Source organism: Chiloscyllium punctatum, chromosome 2, assembly GCF_047496795.1.
Source record: "Chiloscyllium punctatum isolate Juve2018m chromosome 2, sChiPun1.3, whole genome shotgun sequence".
In the NCBI taxonomy this organism is placed as follows: Eukaryota; Metazoa; Chordata; class Chondrichthyes; order Orectolobiformes; family Hemiscylliidae; genus Chiloscyllium; species Chiloscyllium punctatum.
Genome location: NC_092740.1, coordinates 127,473,887 through 127,493,833, shown reverse-complemented (window position 1 = coordinate 127,493,833; position 19,947 = coordinate 127,473,887). Strand labels below are relative to the sequence as shown.

At 42.2% G+C, this 19,947-nt stretch overlaps 1 protein-coding gene across 1 annotated transcript in view; it reads right to left on the bottom strand.

Annotated features, from left to right (window-relative positions):
* The window catches only part of ptar1 (protein prenyltransferase alpha subunit repeat containing 1), a 42,003-nt gene extending 22,056 nt beyond the window's left edge, over nt 1-19,947 (bottom strand). The window contains exons 1-4 of the mRNA XM_072588349.1: nt 19,818-19,947; nt 18,624-18,793; nt 14,656-14,722; nt 5,783-5,887 (exon numbers count right to left, since the gene is read on the bottom strand). Of these exons, the coding sequence (XP_072444450.1) occupies nt 5,783-5,887; nt 14,656-14,722; nt 18,624-18,793; nt 19,818-19,912 (437 nt within the window). The 5' untranslated portion in view covers nt 19,913-19,947. The remainder of the gene's footprint in view (nt 1-5,782; nt 5,888-14,655; nt 14,723-18,623; nt 18,794-19,817) is intronic.

The window sequence follows — 19,947 nt, the reverse complement described above, 5'->3', positions numbered from 1 at the left end:
CAGTGAATAAAGAGAAAATGTTTCCAGTGGGTGATTTAAGTTGACTGGCAGAGGAATCAGGGAGGACATGAGAAATAACCTACTTTAGCAATGGTTGACATTGTGGATACAGATTCAGAGCTCTCAAAGATAGTGGAATCAAGGGTTATGGAGATAAGGCAGGAAGAGGATACTGATTAGGAATGATCAGCCATATTGAATGGCGGTGCAGGCTCGAAGGGCTGAATGGCCTACTCCTGCACCTATTGTCTATTGTCAATAGAAGCTTTCAAAAAGGAATTGAACCAATACTTGGAGAAAAATGGGGAAATAGGGGAGTGGAACCAACTGGTTTGCTCTTTAGAACAGACAGCACAGTCTCAACGTACCGAGTGGCTGAATTATATCTGCACACCCCAATGTTAATTATCCCTCAGCCTTCAATTTTACTTTTAGCTGAAGATTACACAGTCTTGCTCAAGATGTCAACACCCAAGGGCAACCGCTGAATTATGGAGATAAGGTTCTTCAATGGACAATTTAAATACATGGCGAACAAACAGTAAAACAGGACTTCACAAAATTAGGTAGCGCTTTCATTTGTCAAACTAAGTAATTAGACTTTGACACTATTGTAAATAAAAATTATAAATTTTAAACAACAAATTTTAAAGGTGGCGATGTATGATTAGATAGATTGCAAACAGACACCATGTTCCTTTTAAATATTTCGTTCTGGACCTGGAATTGTGTCAATTATTTTCGCAAGGTGCAAGTAGAGACAATTCAATTCGTGTCACAAGCAAAAAGAACGTGGCCACTGAGCCCTGATCGTGCAGAGTGACAGGTTGGAGGAGATAAGCTGGGAAAACTGAAGCCATCATTTTCAATTCCCTTTCCAAACTCTGTTCCCCACCTAAGTCCATTCTTCATCTTGGTAACAATCTAAGATTAAATCAGTCTGTTTGTACTCCTGTAATGAGCTTCCAAACTCAATCATTAAGATTACCTGCTTCCACCTCTTTCATTGCTCAACATTGCTTCCACCTTAACTTAGCTGTTGCTGAAACTCGCATTCCTGCTTTCATGAGCTCAACTACTGTAATACATTTCTGGCTGGTCCCCCACATTCCAATCTCCATACACCAGAGGTCAGAGTGTCATGGTCATAGAGACGTACAGGATGGAAACAGACCCTTCGGTCCAACCCGTCCATGCCGACCGGATATCCCAACCCAATCTAGTCCCACCTGCCAGCACCCAGCCAATATCCCTCCAAACCCTTCCTATTCATATACCCATTCAAATGCCTCTTAAATGCTGCAATTGTACCAGCCTCCACCACTTCTTCTGGCAGCTCATTTCATACACATACCACCCTCTGTGTGAAAGAGTTGCCCTGTAGGTCTCTTTTATATCCTTCCCCTCTCACCCTAAACCTATGCCCTCTAGTTCTCGATATCCCGACCCCAGGGAAAAGACTTTGTCTATTTACCCTATCCATGCCCCTCAGTTTTGTAAACCTCTACAAGGTCACCCCTCAGCTTCCAACGCTCCAGGGAAAACAGCCCCAGCCTGTTCAGCCTCTCCCTGTAGCTCAAATCCTCCAACCCTGGCAACATCCTCCTAAATCTTTTCTGAACCCTTTCAAGTTTCACAACATCTTTCTGATAGGAAGTAGACCAGAATTGCACGCAATATTCCAACAGTGGCCTAACCAATGTCCTGTACAGCGGCAACATGACCTCCCAACCCCTGTACTCAATACTCTAACCAATAAAAGAAAGCATACCAAACGCCTTCTTCACTATCCTATCCTATCTACCTGCAGTGCCACTTTCAAGGAGCCATGCACCTGCACTCTAAGATCTCTTTGTTCAGCAACACTCCCTAGGACCTTACCATTAAGTGTATAAGTCCTGCTAAGATTTGCTTTCCGAAAATGCAGCACCTCGCATTTATCGGAATTAAACTCCATCTGCCACTTCTCAGCCCATTGGCCCATCTGGTCAAGATTCTGTTGTAATCGGAGGTAACCCTCTTCGCTGTCCACTACATCTCCAATTTTGGTGTCATCTGCAAACTGGCTAACTGTACCTCCAATGCTCGCATCCAAATCATTTATGTAATGCACTGGAGTGCACTGATCCTTGTGGCACTCCACTGGTCACAGGCCTCAGTCTGAAAAACAACCCTCCACCACCATCCTCTGTCTTCTACCTTTGAGCCAGTTTTGTATCCAAATGGCTAGTTCTCCCTGTATTCCACGAGATCTAACCTTGCTAATCAGTCTCCCATGGGGAACCTTGTCAAACGCCTTAGTGAAGTCCATATAGATCACATCTACCACTCTGCCCTCAATCGTCTTTGTTACTTCTTCAAAAAAACTCAATCAAGTTTGTGAGACATGATTTTCCACGCACAAAGCCATGTTGATTATCCCTAATCAGGTCTTCTATCACTACTTCTACAACTTCTATGCCTATATTTCAAGTTCTCCTATCATCTGTTCTTACTGATGGGCTACGTTGACTGTGCAATACCTAGTCTAGATTAGAGTGGTGCTAGAAAAGCACAGCAGTTCAGGCAGCATCCGAGGAGCAGTAAAATCGACGTTTCGGGCAAAAGCCCTTCATCAGGAATACAGGCAGAGTGCCTGAAGGGTGGAGAGATAAATGAGAGGAGGATGGGGGTGGGGAGAAAATAGCATAGAGTACAATAGGTGAGTGGGGGAGGGGATGAAGTGATAGGTCAGGGAGGAGGGTGGAGTGGATAGGTGGAAAGGAAGATAGGCAGGTAAGACGAGTCATGGGGACAGTGCTGAGCTGGAAGTTTGGAGCTGGGGTGAGGTGAGGGAAGGGGAAATGAGGAAACTGTTGAAGTCCACATTGATGCCCTGGGATTGAAGTGTTCCGAGGCAGAAGACGAGGCGTTCTTCCTGGTGGTGAGGGGGCAGCGGTGAAGGAGGCCCAGGACCTCCATGTCCTTGGCTGAGTGGGAGGGGGGAGTTGAAATGTTGGGCCACAGGTTGGGCCACAAGTGTGGTTGATTGGTGCGGGTGTCCCAGAGATGTTCTCTAAAGTGCTCTGCTAGGAGGCGTCCAGTCTCCCCAGTGTAGAGGAGACTGCATCGGGAGCAACGGATACAATAAATGATATTGATGGATGTGCAGGTGCAATACTTAGTCTCCCCATCTTTCTAATCTCTTTCTGCTCACTACTCAGATCTCTGCTCCTCTAATTCTGGCCACTCGCACATCCAGGATTTGAATTGTTTCACCATCAATGGCCATGTTTCAATTCCCTGAGCAATTTCAAGTTTTGGAATTCATTCTTGACACCTCTTAAAATGCCCTTTAAAACCAACCTCCTTGACCAATAACTTTTGTCATCTGATCCAGTTATTATGCGGCTGAATGTCACACTTTATCTTATAATGTGACCTGTGAAACACTTTGGAATATTTTATAAACAATAAAAAAAAGTGCGAAATAAACACAAGTTGTTGTAATCAAGCATTAAATAAAAAGAGGAAAGTGAGCCAAAATTTTGTTCCTTCCCAAAATGAAACACTTTTGAAGTGGCCCAAAATGTTTCTCTTGCGGAAAGTTCCACCCAGAGGTACTTCATTTAGGGGTCTCGAAGATTGAGAGGAGGAGGAATTTCGGAGTGTACGTAGTGTGGAATTCTCTGCTCCAGAGAGCATTGGGGGCTGGGGGATGGAATACATTTAAGGCTATTTGGATGGATTTTTGATTGACAAGGGAACATGGGACAGACAGATAAGTTGGGGTGAGACTCAAGTCAAATTAGACATGATCTTATTGAATGATAAAGCAAGCTGAATAGTCTATTTCTTCTGGATCTAGTCTTAAAATAGATTGAAAAGAGCTTTCGTTATTATGGTCAGAGCAGAGCAACGATCTGGGTTAGATTTGGTCACCAAGACAACAGAAAGAGGAATTTATCAGATTTCTCCTCATGCTTGTTTGGCCGAGGATTTTAAATCCCCTTCGGTGGGGGATGGGGTACATATATTGCGATACATAAGGTACCACAGACATGGTGGGGAGGTGGGGATGGGGGTGGGGGGTGGGGAGCGTGATGGGTCGGGGGAGGGGTTAGTGAAGACAGAAAGAGACGAAATAAAGAGGGTATCATTCATGTTCATAAATCACATTTCAATTGTATTAACGAATCTTAACTCAGCAGATTAACATTTACAAAAGGGGTCCATCAAGACACTAATATTTTAGCCTCTAATATTATTGGGGAAGAAAATGTCTTTCTGAAGACAAGGTTTGACATAAAACTAAGATTCCAGCAGCAGTGCAAGAACTGAATTCTCAGAAGTGTCCGATGCTGTGCAGTGCGAATTACAAACAAGTACACAGAGTTCGGACAGGAAGTCCCTGATTGACAAGACATGCTCGAGAGGCTATTTGCCATCTCCTGTTCCTAACTGAAGCAAATAAATATTCTTAACGTAAAGAACAAGGTGGTGTTTTCCAGTCATAGATGGAAGAATATGACTTTAACCAAGTTAATTTTATAACCATGTGCTGAACAATTGTGTCAGTCAGGAGAAAGAAAGCTATTAATTAACATTCAGCTCTCGTCCAGGCTGGCTAGGAGCTTCAGTGAGCCATCAAGGGTTTTTTCCGCTCCCCCACTCCCCATCTAAAAGCAGAAAGAATTAATGTGAGATAGAGAGTGACCTCAAGACATTTCAGCAAATATATTTCATTCACATACTACAGGGTCATGGTGACACTGAACATTGCAACATGCAGTTTAAGTGCAATAGACTGGGGAAATGTTACCCATCATGTCGCACTCAGCCATCATAGACTTTCAAACTGTGCAAGTGGAGGATATTGAATCTCACAGAAAGAAAAATCTACAGCAGAGTCACACCTGGGCAGTAGCCAATTCCAGTGAGCGGAAGAAGTTCTTCCCACTAAACAAAACCACCAACACCTCCTTAAAAAAGAAAGTTGGGATAATTCGTCCATTTAAAACCAGAGATTTACAGATGTCGGCCAAGAGTATCAGTAGGTATGTCAAGATTGGCAGGTGATGCTAGAATGCAGATCAGCAATGGGAGGTAACAGTCAGAATGATATCACTGGACTAGAGGACCAAGCTCTGACAAAGGCTCAGATCCCGACATGGAAACTGGTGGAATTTAAATTCAAATAATAAAAATGAGAAATTAAACACTAGTCTCGAAAGTGCTGACCACGGTGGCAACCATCAGTGACCATTAGTGAACTGAATAGGATTTGACAACATCTCTGAAGAACAGAAATCTGCCATTCCTAAGTGGTCTGGTCTACTTCCGAACCATAGTTCACTCTTCACAGTCATCTATTACAGCCGAATAATCGACTCAGTTCAAGGATAATCTGGGATGGGTGACAATTGCCGGATTTGCCATAACTCAAGGAAGAAAAGAAATTCAACAGGCTGAATCACCCCCTACGTCCCCATAACTATAATGGCAATCTTATAATCCAGGGAGCAGAGATATAGAAATCAGACAGATGGAGATTGGGGGAAGCTAAGAAGCAAGAGTAGGACAAATGTTTTACTCAAATAAAATGCCTCCTGTGAAGCAAGTCTTTTTAAAAAAAAAAGTGCCATCCTTGATCCCACCAAGAGTATTTGCGAACAACAGTTTCTCAAGTAATACAACTAAAACATTCTAGGTGAGACATTAAAATGGACAGAAAAGTTCAATTACATTTGAAATAATTCAAATAACATTTCAAAAATATTGCACGATGTGTTCTTTTACAAACCTGTGAATCCAAGTTTCTGGACTTTTAGGGAACTTTGTTAAGGCCAATTTTCCGAGATACAAATCCTTAAATGGATCTAAAGCTCCCAACTGCACCAGTTCCTTTCTGGAAAATATTTCAGGATCATTCTCTCATGTTATCAAATGAAGTAGATTCCAGTTATTAAAATTAGGCAAAAAAAAAAGCCAGCACATACACAACTGTCAAGTCGGTGTTAGATACATTAAACACACGTCAATGATAGTATCAGCAAGATCATTTTCGTGAATATTAATATGTCAGTACTTTAATTGGTTTTCTACAATAACAATTAAATCAGTCTTTTTAGTTTTAGCTGCTTATAATAGTAACTTGGAGACTTGCTTTATCATTTCAGAGAATGAGAGACAGTGTTCAAAATCCCAACATTGCAGGTTTAACATTTGAGATTAGCATTTGTTAAACAAGAACAAACAGAACCTAGCAATTAAATGCTGGTAGCAACAAAAAAATGGGATGAAGCAGCAATTAGATGGTCACAAGAAAAATCTATGCCACTAAATATCCTTCTGGGAAGGAAGCCTAACATCCTTATCAGGTCTGCCTGAGACTCCAGTCAAGACATCAATATGGTTGATTCTTCCTTGCTGTCTGAAATGGACAATAGGATACTTTGGGGCAAGTATGCGTGGGATTTAACTCCTGGCAGAGTCAGATGTACAGCATGGAGATAGACCCTTCGGTCCAACCCATCCATGCCGACCAGATATCCCAACCCAATCTAGGGTCCCACCTGCCAGCACTTGGCCCATATCCCTCCAAACCCTTCCTATTCATATACCCATACAAATGCCTTTTAAATGTTGCAATTGTACCAGCCTCCAACACTTCCTCTGGCAGCTTATTCCATACACGTGCCACCCTCTGCTTGAAAAAGTTGCCCCTTAGATCTCTTTTATATCCTTCCCTTCTCACCTTAAACCTATGCCCTCTTAATTCTCAACTCCCCAACCCCAGGGAAAAGACTTTGTTTATTTACCATATCGATACCCCTCATATTTGTAAACCTCTATAAGGTCACCCCTCAGCCTCCGACGCTCCAGGGAAAACAGCCCCAGCCTGTTCAGCCTCTCCCTATAGCTCAAATCCTCCAACCCTGGCAACATCCTTGTAAATCTTTTCTGAACCCTTTCAAGTTTCACAACATCTTTCCGATAGGAAGGAGACCAGAATTGCACTCAATATTCCAACAGTGGTCTAACCAATGTCCTGTACAGCCACAACATGACCTCCCGACTCAATTCAAATAAAACTCTACGGGTAATGGAGACAGTTTTTCAGCCAATATAATCATAGCAACCGTGTAAAATTATGAACCAGGTCAGAAAATTGCTCCTCAATCCTCGTGTAAAACATCCATTCTCGAGTAAAGTTCTCGATATTAAAATACAATTAGATTATACAGACTCCACTCGGTCTATAGTTTCATATTCTGAATTCTGGGAAAGAATGACACCTTATGAAGTAACACAGGTACTAGAAAGCAGGTTTCCTTTGTCCATCTGCATGCAACACTCACTCACGCACGAGTCAGTGACCAATTAAGTGCCCGTTTCATTACCCATATTTTACTGGCCAGAATCAGATTGGGGTGGAGGCTGGCCTAATATTTGCCACAATTATCTCTCTTCTACTTGTTCATGGGATAGGAGAGTCACTCTTGTCCATCCTTAATTGCCCTCGAACTGATTGGACTTGCTAGACTATTCAGAGAACAGTCAAGAGACCAGCACATTGCTGTGGGCTTGGAATCCTGTGGAGGCTAGACCAGGCAAAAGGTGGCAGTTTTGAATTAAACAAACATTAGGGAATTGGATGGATTTTTAAATGAGATGGCAGTACTGGTCACTTTTGCTGAGACTACTTTTCTATTCCAGGTTTTTATGAACCAAATCTGGATTGTACTGGCTGCAGTGGTAGTGTCCCCACAGCATTACCATGGGCTGCTGGATTTCTAGCCCAGTGAGATTACCACCACGGCACTATCTTCCAGCCTTGAAACTTAGACCCAAACATGACCTGCACTGCCAGTAATCAATTCAACTCAGCCGAGTCTCTGAGCAGGCATATCAAAGCCTGTTCCAAGACCTAGTATTCTACAGCATGAAAAGAAAGGAGACCATTTGATCAATCATACCCATGCTAGCTCTTTGAAAGAGTTATTTAATTAATCCCATGTGTTCGGAAACATGAAAATCTAGCTGTGCAATACCACTCACTGTGTATTCCTTACTGTCCTACAATTCCTAGGCTTTAATGCTATATTACAACTTTATCTATATAATAGCGAGTTGAGAAGATTGATAGCTCAAGTTGAGGTTCTGGATGTAGGTTTGCTCGCTGAGCTGGAAGGTTCATTTTGAAAATGAAACTTGCAGCTCAGCCAGCAAACCTACATCCATTATCTATAGATGTTAAAATTTGAAGAAAAAAAATTCAAATCAGAGGGTCAGTCACAGTGAAGAGTTCGGAATTGAAGAAGCAGGGTTCAAAGTTGCCTTTAAAGTGCATACATTGGCACACGTGAAATTCCCTCCCACTCAAAGCTTGTTTAGCTGTCCAGAACCAGAGAGTCAGAAGCCACAGGACACCAGGTTATAGTCCAGCAGGTTTATTAGAAATTATATGCTTTTGGAGCGGTGCTCCTTTGTCAGGTGAAGGAGCAACATCCCAAAAACTTGCGATTTCCAATAAACCGGTTAGATTATAACCTGGTGTCATATGACTTCTGACTTTACTCGCCCCAGTCCAACACCAGCATCTTCACATCACAGAACCAGAGACACATACACTGCACATGGTTTGGGAAAAGTAAATACAGCTCTTAATTTTAATAAGATTACTACTCCTAGATTAAACAGGCTCGAGATAATTACTGTCCAAATTCTGGGTAGAGAAAAGAAAGAGGGAGAGTGAAACTGAGGGCAGACGGAGAAGAAAAACCATAGACAAGTAAAGACGCCTTCCCTGAATCTCCATGGTTATCCAATATCTGGTGTCTATATCTGTACACTCATTCACAAGTCATACATCTATGTTTATAAATTTAAATAAGTCATAACATTTAGAAAAGCAAACAATTTAGGTACTATTTGGGAGGAAGCCAAACAGAATAAAGCACATCAGAAGCTACTGAATACATTCCTATTAAGCTCAAAATTTACACTTTTCTGGTAGTGGTTGGATTTCAACACTCAGCTGCTATCCACAGTCAAAGGACTGGATTTGCATGGAACCAAGCTGACTGACCTTTCAATGTGGCAGGCAGGGACCTGGATGCAGGGACCTGGATGCAGGAGTCCATCCCGCATTGCCAATAGATCCCAACTTCATTTTCTAGGGGCAGAGAATGGGGACATGAAACACAAGCTGACTATTTGAAATTAGCACAGTGTTCAAATGGACCGCTGGTTCAGATGTCTTAATCTGCAGTGTGAGAGTCCCAAATTTATGGAATAGACATGGATGCCCTTAAAAGGGGAGGTTAAAAACAAAATTTATTGAGCTGTCACAATCCAAAGTGATTTAAATGTCCAGCCTATTCAAGATGAAATAAAATGTTGAAGCCCCCCTTTAGAGTCATCTTCTGCTGGACTGCCTGGATCAAAATGCCACCTAGTGTAGGTTATAGAAAGCTAATACCATTTATTCCTGCAGCTTCAGTAGTGTTCACTGCTGACATCTCCCAAGGGCAGTTACTGAGACTATGACTGCTTGCTGAAAATGTGTTGCTGGAAAAGCGCAGCAGGTCAGGCAGCATCCAAGGGGCAGGAGAATCGACGTTTCGGGCATGAGCCCTTCTTCTTCAGGAATTCTTCGGGCGCATGCCCGAAACGTCGATTCTCCTGCTCCTTGGATGCTGCCTGACCTGCTGCGCTTTTCCAGCAACACATTTTCAGCTCTGATCTCCAGCATCTGCAGTCCTCACTTTCTCCTATTATGAATGCTTGGCCAAGTTTCAGAACCATTCCTCAGCAGATGGTCTTAGCTCAATTTGACTGACAGGCGAAAGAGAGTATTAAAGGATCAATTGTCTTTGATGGAGTTACTGAATAAGTGCTTGATGTTTTCTATGAGAAATTGAGCAGTTGGTGGGGGGGGGGGGGGGATGAGATTTAAAATCCTTGAATGCTTTTCACACTGACGTTTTTTCAGAAGCAAGTGTGCGGAGGTGAGAGCTCTCTTGTAGAAGTTTACAACAAAATCCTTCTCAGGGTGGCAGCCGGTGACACGCGGTGCTGCACAAGGCTCAGTGCTGGGACCACAGCTTTTCACTTTATACATTAACGATCTAGATGATGGAACGGAGGGCATTCTGGCTACGTTTGCAGATGATACAAAGACAGATAGAGGGACTGGTGGCATGGTTGGGGAGGGGAGGCTGCAGAAGCATCTGGACAGTTTAGGAGAGTGGGCAAAGAAGTGGCAGATGGAGTCTAACGTGGGAAAGTGTGAGGTCATGCAGTTTGGTAGGAAGAATAGAGGCATGGACTATTTTCTAAATGGGGAGAAGTTCAGAAGTCTGAAGTGCAAAGAAACTTAGGAGTTCTAGTCCAGGATTCTCTCAAGGTAAACTTGCAGATTGAGTCAGTAGTTAGGAAGGCAAATGCAATGATGGCATTTATTTTTAAGAGGACTTGAATATAAAAGCAGGGATGTACTTCGGAGGCTCTGGTCAGGCCACATTGGGAGTATTGTGCACAGTTTTCCTATCTCAGGAAGGATGTACTAGCCCTGGAGCATGTTCAGAGGAGATTCACGAGAATAGTCCCAGGAACGAAAAGCTTAACACAAGGAACATTTCAGGCCTCTGGGTTTATACTCTGAGTTTAGAAGGATGAGGGGAGATCTAACTGAAACATACAGAATACTGAATGACCTGGACAGAGTGGATGTTGGGAAGATGTTTCCATTGGTAGGGGAGACTAGAACCAGAGAGCATAGCCTGAGAGTAAAGACAAGACCTTTCACAATGGAGATAAGGAGAAACTTCTTCAATCAGAGAGTGGTGAATCTATGGAATTCACTGCTACAGAAGGCTGTGGAGGCCAGGTCATTGAATGTATTTAAAATGGTCTTAGATAGATTCTTGATTGTCAAAGGGATCAAGGGTTACGGGGAATAGGTGGGAAAATGAGGCTGAGAAATTTTTCAGGGAGAAAGTGAGGACTGCAGATGCTGGAGATCACAGCTGAAAATGTGTTGCTGGAAAAGTGCAGCAGGTCAGGCAGCATCCAAGGAACAGGAGAATCGACGGAACAGGAAGGCTTATGCCCGAAACGTCGATTCTCCTGCTCCTTGGATGCTCCCTGACCTGCTGTGCTTTTCCAGCAACACATTTTCAGCTGAGAAATTTTTCAGCCATGATTGAATAGTGGACCAGATTTGATGGGCTGAAAGGCCTAATTTCTGCTGCTGTGTCTTATGGTCTTCCTGCAGTATTTATTGCATGAGGTGGCATGGAGTGGGAGGGTGGGAGCTAAAGGATCCAACAGCTTCTAAAATAACGGAGATTGAGTGCCATAGAACCAAGGTGGGCCTTTTAACTCTGGTGCCTACCAACAATTTGCTTCAGGGGTCAGCAGGTTTTACTCTGTGCTAGCCACACATCCCAGAAGCAAATATAGGATGTAATGAGGCTCTTTTATGTCAAGGGAAGTCACAAGTGATGGGGAGTTCCTGACTAATTAAAATCTAGTCTAGAAAGCATTAAAACATTGTTCTCAAATCGTTGCATGGTCTTAAATTCTGCCCAAATGTTTTTAGTCAAGCAGATTGAATTGCTCCTTCAATTCTGATCTCCAATGCATCTTTGATGTTAATCACGCCATCATCAACAGCACTGTCTCTTCAGTCACCTGAGCCCTAAGCTCATACTCCCTTCCCAAAACCTCTTGATTCTCCTTTATGACACTGCTTAAAATCTACTTCTTAGATTAGACTCCCTACAGTATGGAAACAGGCCCTTCAGCCCAAGAAGTCCACACCAACCCTCCAAAGAGAAACCCACCCAGACCCACTCACCCACACCTGACTAATGCATCCAACACTACGGGCAATTTAGCATGGTCAATTCACCTAACCTGCACAACTTTGGATTGTGGGAGGAAGCAGGAGCAGGGAAACCCACACAGACACGGGGAGAATGTGCAAACTCCACACAGACTGTCGCCAGAGGTGGGAATTGAAGCTTGGTCCCTGGCGCTGCAAGGCAGCAGTGCTAACCACTGAGCCGACGTGTCGCCCTAACCAAGATTTTTGTTCCAGTCTTTCATCTGGCACTGTATCAAGTTTTGTTGAATAATCTTTCCTGTGATTTTTTAAAAAAACTTCTTTCATGGGACATGGGTATCATTGTTACCCATTCCTAACTGTCCTTGTACAGTTACCTTGCTAGGCCTATTTCAACACAACCAAACAGGATGCTGGATGAACACAGTAGGCCAGGCAGCATCAGGTAGTGGAGAAGTCAAAGTTTCAAGTCAAGACTCTTCACCACCTTTTCCACCTCCTGATGCTGCCTGGCTTGCTGTGTTCGTCCAGCCTCCTGTCTGTCTACGTTGGATTCCAGCATCTGCAGTCTTTTCTGTCTCCAACTAGGAAGGGTAACCAGATGCAAAACATTAACTCTGATTTCTCCTCACAGATGCTGCCAGACCTGCTGAGCTTTTCCAGCAACTTCTGTTTTTTTTTGCCTGAGTTAATTGTTGTACCTTGTTGCAGGCCCATACTAAGCAAGGGCAGCAGATTTGCTTCTCTAAAAAGGATATGAATGAAGCAGGTGAGTTTTTACAACAAGTTTGATTGCCTTTCAATTCTCAATTTTTTTTTGGTTAAATTTAAGCAGCACAGTGGTGCCATTTGATCTCATGACTTTACAACATTAGCCTGGGCCCCTGGATTACTGAAACAAAAAAAAACTAGAAATCAATGATCAGGCAGCATCCATGGACAGAGGGAGCACACAAGCTAATCTTTCGAGTCTAGATAACCCTCATCTAGACTCAAAACATTAGTTTGCTCTCTCTCTCCCTCTCCATGGATACTGCCTGACCCATTGTGATTTCCAGCATTTTTTTATTTTCAGTACAGATTCCAGCATCTGCAGTAACTTACTCCTCCCTGAATTACTAGCCCAGTAACATCACCACTACACCACCATCACCCCATAAAAAGGTCCTTTGTAATTCTTGCTACATTAAAAAAAAGTGCTATATAATTTCATCCAGTGAGCTGCAACGATCAGTCACCAGCAGCCTGCAGAAAACAGTAGGGATAGACGCCATGGATCCTTATTCAAATCATTTTCTAACATCCCTCCATTTATTGTGCCATCAAGTCTTCCACTTGGCCCAAGCAACGTTAATGGAAATGGGTTAATTACATCATTTTACCATCCTCTGTGTAAAGGGAGTTTCAAGTGGAATCCTCAGAACATTAGTACTGGAGTTATCAGTGCCTAATTCTGCAGCATCAATTAATTACCATCAGAAAAATAATGTTACATGCCAATATTCTTGGTCAATACAGAAAGGCAATTTTAATTCCATTCTTGTGGGTAGGGCTCCCCCATCTTCAAGCCAGAACTTTCTGGCTCAGGTGAAAGGAGCATGATTTTAAAAAAAGACATAAGGGGCTTTTTTTTAAGAAAAGAAACAAACAGATTTGTGTGTGGAATAACTTCCAGGGAGCAGTGGTGGATTCCAGTACAGTTACAACATCAGTAAGAAATGTATGGAGGGATATAATTAGATTAGATTAGATTCCCTACAGTGTGGAAACAGGCCCTTCAGCCCAACAAGTCCACACCGACCCTCCAAAAAGTAACCCACCCAGACCCATTTCAATCTGACTAATGTACCTAACACTATGGCTATGCTAAATTGCCCAATTCATCTAAACTGCACATCTTTGGACTGTGGGAGGAAACCACACACAGACACAGGGAGAATGTGCAAACTCCACACAGACAGTTGCCCGAGGCTGAAATCGAACCTGGGACCCTGGTGCTGTGAGGCAGCAGTGCTAACCACTGAGCCATCGTAAGTGAAGACAGGTGGAACTAGTTTAGTGTGGGATTATGGTCGGCATCCATTGGGTGAACTGCAGGGTCTATTTCTGTGCTGTATGACTCTTAAGACCCACTCCAGAAACGTTAGCACAATACCTAGACGGATATAGCGAGTGCAGTACCCGAGGAATGCTGATTCGATGGAGGTGCTAGCTTATAGATGAAACACTAAATCAGAGGGTTTCAACTTTTTTTCCTTAATTAAGTACCTCTGAAATAAATCGCAAACTTCTGTGGAACTCCAACCTGCTCTGCCTCCTCCTTGTCACAATGTAAACCAATATTAGGGGAAAAAAAAAATTGGGAACTGAAAACAGTACAAAATCTTTTGGGATGCTGGAGAAGCCTGGTTGAAACGTGCTCCAATAAGATAATGTCTTCCCCTTTCAGACCCATCAAAAAGATCCTATTGCTGCTACTCAAGCAAAATAGAAAAGGGAGCCAGGAGTCCTTCCTGGTATCTTGATCGATATCAGATTTTATTTGTTCGTTATCCAGTGCGTTTTTTGTCAGGTTACGGAGCACAAATTATTTGACTGCACTTTGTGACAGTAATTTTCAGTCATAACTGGCTTTGGCACTTTCTGAATGGTGCCATATAAATGCAAGGCATGTCATTTCTCTAATTTCAGAAAGTAACTCCACCACGAGCGAACAACACAACAGCTTTTAAAAGACATTAATTAGTCATAAATGCCACGGTGGAGTCAGGTTTCGGATCCAAATCAGCCACGGATATTGACATTTGCTGACTGTGACATACCTGACATTCCAGGCAGTTGTGAAGTCTGGATTTAGAAGCAGCAGAGTACAAGTGAGATCAGTCAGTGCTGAGGAGGAGGGAGAGATGTGGGGGCGAGAGGAAGAAACAAAAATGTATTAACCAATCTTATTTAACAGCGTATATTCACATAAAATGAATCAAAAATCTGTGCCAGGAATTGAACAGGTTTCCATTAAATCCAATTCCGTTGCAGACACTAGCAAATTATCAAGCTGCAGATAGTCCAAACTTCAAAATCTAATTTTCTAGAATGTAGGAGCTATAAAATGCTATATTTGGAAAAGTTGGGGGTGGATCAGAATTCATTACTGCTTACAAGACAAGAATAAATATACAGATTGTCAATTGAGTGAGGATGGCCATGATGCAGGATGCTTCTGTTCGAAGAAAGAAATGTTGGTTTACACACCAAATCTCAGCAAAATCTCACCAATCAAACTGAATGTTCAACCATGGCTAAAGTGGCAGACTGAATGATTCCAGCACCCACCCTCGTGACTGGCTTCCCACTTGCCATTCCCTGTAAACTTCAGCTCATCAGAAGTTTTGCACTCCACTTTGGAAGAAAAAACCCAAACTTACTCATCCATCACCACCTCGGCTCACTGGCCTCTCTATCCTCTCATGCCACAACACAAACCTGTCGTCTTGGTGTTCAAATCCCTCTGTAGACTCGACCCTCAACATCACCATAATGTCCTTTACATCTCTGTGAATGCTGCACTTTGCCAATTCTGGTCTTTTGCCCATTCCTGATTTTTAATTGTTTCTCCACTAGTGGAAAGGCTTCAGTTACCTTGGAACTAAACTGAAATTCCATCGCCAAACCTCCATCCCTGTCCTCAAGACCTGTCTTTTTAACTAAAGCATTTTGGCCAGGTGTCCCAAAAAATCCTTATGTGGCTCAGTGTCAAATTTTGTCTGCTTGCTCTTGAAAAATATCTTGGGGGGGGGGGGGTGGGTGTTAAAATGTTAGAGGTGCCACATGAATTCAAAATTGTTGTAATCCAGTCAGAAAAAAATAATGCTTAAAAACTAAATGGCAATGGCTACATTTAAAATGAAAAGACACGCTGATGTCAGAAATGAGAAACATGAAGAAATTTGAGGTTTGATCTAAACTGTTCACTGCAATGGTCAGACCAGGGCTACACTCAGTTCAGCCACTCAAGGAGACAGCTCAAGCTAAAGAGCTCAGAAAGGAGTCCAAAAGCTAAAAGAAGCAAAGATTGAAGACGCTGTCTATTTCTACCCTACGACGAGGTGACCGCAAGACAGTAAAGTGTTTCAAAAAAAAACAAACAGCCAAATGAGGAGTGCAACCTTTAATAAAGCTGCATAATTAGGACATGCTGCACCCAGTGAAAGCATAGGGCAGAGACATCTGGAAGAGCTCCAGATTAATAAATGGAATGATTTTCCAAGAAGAGTCAAGGAGAGAAAAGATCTTGAAACTGTTTTCGTGAAACTGTCTCAATGAGGAAGTACTAATTTCTTGGTTTTGTGCAAATGAACTTGGCTTTTGACGGTTTCTGATTAACAATAAGTTTAGAGTGAATATTTGATTCTAATTAATAGGTTATCAACATGAAACAGATTTTTACAATACTTAATATTTATATTTTTAAAAATTCACATTATTTTGCCTTTGTGTTTATTCTGATATGGACCAAGATGTGCAGCAAATCAGAACACTAATTCAATTTCTTCCCATGATATTCTTTGTACCAATATTATAGGACAGCACAAACATCTAGACAGCAAACAGGAATTCACATTACTACTGTTGTGTGCTACTGATGAGTGGTTCCACTTTAACTGCTGCCCTTAGACCGAAGACAACAGGAGGAAGGGGCAAAGACCAGCACTCAACACCAATAGTACTGATCACATAATCAGAAGAAGAGTTGATTAAGAATGAAAATAACACGGTGCCTTTCACAAGCTTACAAGAGTCCAAACAGAAGGAGTAATTTTGAAATGTCATCTCTTCAGTGTAGAAAATATGGCAGCCGATTTGTACCAAGCAAAGGATCCCAGAAACAGTAGCTAGGCAAAGATTAAATAAGTTTTCTTTTGTCAAAAGCACAAGGTTGGTTGAAGATCCAATGCACGTCCAGAATACAAAGGACTTGCTGATCTTCAAACGGATAATGCATTGAGACCTTTATGTCTACCCGAGAGGGTAGCCAGTATCTCATCTGGAAGACAGCATCTCCAATAGTGCAGCACTCCCCAGAAAAGTGAGAGTGTCAAACTGGATTGTGCTGGAGTCTTTGGATAGGGAATGGAACCAACTGACACAGCAGCAAGAATCTAAGCTCAGTGTCACAGCTAACAACGTACAGATGGGAAAAAACCCAGAAACCGCAACAGGAACAGGTTCACCACATACATGCCTGCACATGTGTGTGCATTGTGTTGAACACTTGGCTTCACTATAATTCTCCATCACCTGCAGCCTTGATAAATTCTTGTCAGTCAAGGATAGGCTCCAATGAAACTACATTTACCAGAGCTTGGCATAAATAAAATTCACTTGTTCAGACTGATTTTTTGATCTGAGATAAAGATTACAGAAATCAAAACATGAGTGACTGTGGAATAGAAATGAAAATCTTCTGATAATAGAGATTGTAAAATAGGTGTTCATCTTCTTTAATAAACTGTAATCATTCTGAAAAGCATTCTGTAAAATTGCTACTCATTAAAATAGAGACTAGAAAGAAAATCACATTGTGATTACAATAGCTGCTTCTTCAAAAAACTTAACCACTTAATTAATCCTGTTACTTCTTAAAAATAGAAAAATGTAAAGATATGTGCCAATTCTGCATATGTATAGATAGAAACCTGAAAGCTAAAATGGCAATTTAGCATCTGATTACTAGGGAGAGGGGCTACCCAGAAAGAGAACAAAAACAGAGACTTTTAAGTGGTTATACAATTTAGTCATTAATTTCTCCAGGTCCCAAAACTTAACATTATCGTTGAATAGGTACAAGTATTGACAGATTATCTGTCATCACCAGCATTAAATTTTTAAAAAATTAGCACGAAGTTTCAACCTGGAACAAGCATTTAGGAAAGAACAACATTTCAAAATTCCCAGTTGGTGCACTTTATATTGTTGTTCCAAAAAAACATTTGTTGCAATACCACGAGGAATTTATTGCTGAAATACCGAGTGAAAGGGAATGCCACCACGTGGGGAGAAAGACAGAAACTGTAAGGCTAGAGAAATCTGATATAATACTGAATAGGAAAGACACAGACTACCCAGCCGCAGGAAACAGACCGTATAAATTTGAAAGAGTGGATTTTTATGAAGCACAATTCAAACTTCAAAAACCAGATCAAATAGGCCTGCATTAAGAAGGCATCTCAACATACACACGCTCACAGTTATTTATCAGCTAGTTATTTCTGGAAGATCAGTTGCACTTCTTTATATCTCTGCTAATTTGACTACTGAACACCATCACACCTAAGTCCCATAATACTTCAACTTGGGACCCAAATTTCAAATCCTTCTTCATCTACTCCAGCCATCCAACAACTGAGATCTCTATACTCCTCCAATTCTGACTCCTGGTAAATCCTGGATTGATAAATCACTCCAATGGTGGCCATGCCTCCAGTCATTAAGGCCCCAAGCTCACCAACATATCCCTGAACATATCCACGTCAATGTCTTTACCACTGTCCTTGAAATCCACTCCTGAGACCAAGCTTTCATACAGCAGGCCAAGTGTTTTGGCGTCAAATTTTGTTTTGACAACATTCCACTTTAGAACTTTTTTAAACCTTGATCCTTTGAAGTTTTATATAAATGCAAACTATCACTGAGCTTCAATACTTGAAAAATTGGATACTGTCACAGAAAAAAGAAATTCACTGTTCATTGCAAGTCTAGCTGAACAGCTAGTAAAATAGCAATCACTTACCATCTCTGTCTAACCACAGCTTTCGTTGCCTATAGAGAACAAGTTTGCTATGGACACAGGGTAGAAGAAGCTTAACACACCAGCTTTCCACACCAAGCTTATTTTCAACAAAAACTATAGGACTCCGATTGTACCGGGCTTCAAGACATGGAATCAATCCAATTTCATCACTGCAAAAACACAGGAAAAGAAATTAAAAACACCCTGTGTCCACACAGGAAGTAAAGCACAAGTAAAAATGGCTACTTTCACAGGTAAACCGTGATTGAATTTGCTTTTCAAGTTGGTCTTTGCACATCCAGTTAGTGCTCCAATTGGCTGAATTGGTCAAGAAACAGCAGGCACCAATTTAAAGTGAATGGCCAAAATAATGAAAGGTAACACAAGGAAATCTGTCCTCACACAATGGCTGGGGTCAGCAACGCTTTGTTTGAGAACGTGGTGGAGGCATATTCACTGGAGGCATTGGAGAATGAATACTAGGCCACAGAACAATATATAATAAAAAAAGGGAGTGCAACTAGATAACTTGTACAGAGCTAGGAAGAGGTCAAAGGGATGAACGTCCCCCACCCCCCCTCCCTCCCTTTGTAGCCATTGCAAAATAAAAATCAACATACAAGATGAGCTGATTGGAAATGCACTGACAAATGCCCACATCCTCTCGGAAGGACAACAGAAACAGTCACGTTTACAATATTTTTCAATGTGAATGTCAGAGGGAAAAAAAATGGGTGTTTTATAATTTTTTTTAAAAAAGGTCAGTGGGTCACTTTGAAACAGGAGACAATCAAGCCTCCTCCACCCCACCCCACCCCAACGTAGTGGATTCACAAGTGATAGAGAATTCAGATGTACAAAAGGACAAAACGGCATCGTGCCCTGATGTTTACATCGGCGACCAGCAGGCAGCCGGTTTGTGATTGCAATCTGGAAATTAAAAAAAAGAGAGACCTTGTGCTTTTTTTTTTAAGTTTGATGATGTTCAGAGAGGAGAGACTCTTGGAGGCTAACGCCAGGCTCTGTCTTTTTACTGCCCTTTTCCCAGCCCCTGGGTTGTTTTAAAAACAGCCAGTGACAGTGAGGATTGATCAGGCTGCGCTATTGTCTGAAGCTCAGTGGTCTCACCTCCCTCCCTCCCTCCCCGGGGCAGTGGGCAATGCACCCGCGGGACTGCGGCACGCCGACACTTACATGTTGGGGTTCCTCCTGAACGCGTTGGCGATGTCTTTGACAACCCTTTGAACCAAAACGTCCACCTCCTCTTCCGACTCTGCCATCTTCCTCATTCAACTCGCCGGCTGCAGCAACACTTCCGGGGCAT